Source organism: Carlito syrichta, unplaced genomic scaffold, assembly GCF_000164805.1.
Source record: "Carlito syrichta isolate Samal-C Ts95f unplaced genomic scaffold, Tarsius_syrichta-2.0.1 Scaffold118244, whole genome shotgun sequence".
In the NCBI taxonomy this organism is placed as follows: domain Eukaryota; kingdom Metazoa; phylum Chordata; class Mammalia; order Primates; family Tarsiidae; genus Carlito; species Carlito syrichta.
Window position 1 is genome coordinate 28,123 of NW_007062340.1, and position 2,420 is coordinate 30,542.

At 46.9% G+C, this 2,420-nt stretch overlaps 1 protein-coding gene across 5 annotated transcripts in view; it reads left to right on the forward strand.

The window, feature by feature from the left end:
* The window catches only part of USP4 (ubiquitin specific peptidase 4), a 67,971-nt gene that overhangs the window by 9,455 nt on the left and 56,096 nt on the right, over positions 1–2,420 (forward strand). For all 5 annotated transcript variants that reach the window (XM_021707494.1, XM_008047933.1, XM_021707493.1 and 2 more), the window contains exon 3: positions 594–724. In XM_021707494.1, coding sequence (XP_021563169.1) covers positions 594–724 — 131 coding nt within the window. The remainder of the gene's footprint in view (positions 1–593; positions 725–2,420) is intronic.

The window sequence follows — 2,420 nt, forward strand, 5'->3', positions numbered from 1 at the left end:
CGGGTCTCGAACCCGCGGGCTCAGGCAATCCACTCACCTCAGCCTCTCAAAGGCGCGGGATTACAGGCTGAGCCACCGAGCCCGGTTTATGCTGTCTTTTTAAAAAAATAATAAAAGATTTGCAAGTTCCTCATAAAATGTTTAGAAAACATGGCTAGGAACAAAGGTCTGCTCTGTGTTATGGCCAGTGACAGAATTTTTATTTTATTTTATTTTTGAGTCAGAGTCTCAGTCTGTCACCCAGGCTGGAGTGCAGTGGGACACTGCAGCCTCAACCTGCTGGGCTCTAGTGATCCACCCGAGCTTTCCAAGTAGCTGGAACCACAGGCATGTGCCACCATGCCTGACGGATTTTTTTTATTTATTATAGAGATGAGGTCTCATTATGTTGCCAGGCTGGTTAGGCAATCCTCTTGTCTCCACCTCCCACAGTGCTGGAGTTACAGATGTGAGCCACTGTGCCCGGCAAATTTTGAAATTTTGTATCTGACTGTAAATATTTTTCTTGTTTTTGAAAAATACATGAGAATCATATAAAATAATTCTTTCTGGGGAAAAGAGCACTGAATTATGTAGTTTTTTTTTTTTTCCAGATCCCAAGAGTCAGACCTTGAAGGAACACTTAATTGATGAACTGGACTATGTATTAGTTCCAACAGAGGCCTGGAATAAATTACTAAACTGGTATGGCTGTGTAGAAGGCCAGCAGCCCATTGTCAGAAAAGTGAGTATGTAAATTGACATACCTGCTGGTCACTTTCTACAGATGCTCCCTGAGAGACACTGATTATAAAAATGAACATATTTTAGTGGTTGAATGGAGGTGCTTAAGGCCTTGTCCTAGATTCTCTCTCTTTTTTTTTTCTTTTGAGTTGGAGGCTCACTCTGTCACCCAGACTGGAGTGCAGTGACACACTTCCAGCCACCACAGCCTCGACCTACTGGGCTCCAGCAATCCTTCCACCTCAGCCTTCCAAGTAGCTGGAACTACAGGCGTGCGCTACCACGCCTGGCTAATTTTTTGATTTATTGTAGAGATGAGGTCTCGCCAAGTTGCCCAGGCAGGTCTTGAACCCGCAGGCTCAGGCAGTCCACTCACCTCGGCCTCCCAAAGCACAGGATCACAGGTTGAGCCACCGACCCCAGCTCTTTTTTTTTTTTTTTTTTTTTGAGTTCGAGTCTCACTCTGTTGCCCAGGCTGGAGGGCAGTGGCACGCTCCCAGCCAGCTCAGCCTTGACATGCTGGGCTCCGGCGATCCTTCCGCCTTAGCCTTCCAAGTAGCTGGAACTACAGGTGTGTGCTACCATGCCCGGCTAATTTTTTTTTTGATTTATTGTAGAGATGATGTCTTGCCAAGTTGCCCAGGCGAGTCTCAAACCTGCAGGCACAGGCAATCCACTCATCTCAACCTCCCAGAGACGCGGGATTACAGGCTGAGCCACCAAGCCTGGCTATCTTTTTTTTTTTTAAAGTTGATGTCTTACTCTGTCCCTCCGGCTAGAGTGCAATGGCATGCTCACAGCCACCGTAGCCTCGGCCTGCTGGGCTCAGACGATTCTTCCACCTCAGCCTTCCAAGTAGCTGGAACTACAGGCATGCACCATCATATTCAGCTAATTTTTTTATTTATTGAAGAGTCAGGGTCTCATAAAGTTGCCCAGACTGGTCTCAAACCCCTGGGCTCAGGCAATCCTCTCGCCTCGGCCCCCCAAAGTGCTGCGGTTACAGGCTTAAGCAACAGTGCTGGACCTCAGATTCTCTTTAGGGAACTGTGGCTATGAGAGTTGGTGAGGGAGGCTGCTCACGAGGGTGTTAGATTGAATGGCATCCAAATATCATTTTCCCAGTTACTTGGGATGTGTTCAGTGGTTCTGTAAGAGCAGTTTCTGCAAGGCTGTATGAGAGAAAGTTCACTTGGGGCATATTGACTTAGAGTAATATCCTGGTGGTTGTTTTTTCTAAAACCTTTCTGAAAACACTTTTTTCTTATGCCTAAGAGTCTTGGCTGGGCCTGGTGGCTCACGCCTATAATCCCAGCACTTTGGGAGACTGAGGTGAGAGGATTGCCTGCATCCACAGGTTCGAGACCAGCCTGGGCAACTTGGTGAGACCTAATCTCTACAATAAATCAAAAAATGAGCCAGGTGTGGTGGCGCACATCTATAGTTCCAGCTACTTGGACGACTGAGGTGCAAGGATTACCTGAGCCCAGCAGGTCGAGGCTGCGGTGGCTATGAGCGTGCTACTACACTCCAGTCTGGGTGACAGAATGGAACTCTGACTCCAAAGAAAAAAGAGTCTCTGATCAGTTTGTTGAGTAGTTAAAAAGGCAGGTATTTATAGCCAAGAGAAAATAATCCTTTTTTTTAAATTTTTTTTTGAGTTGGAGTCTCACTCTGTCGCCCAGACTGGAGTGCAG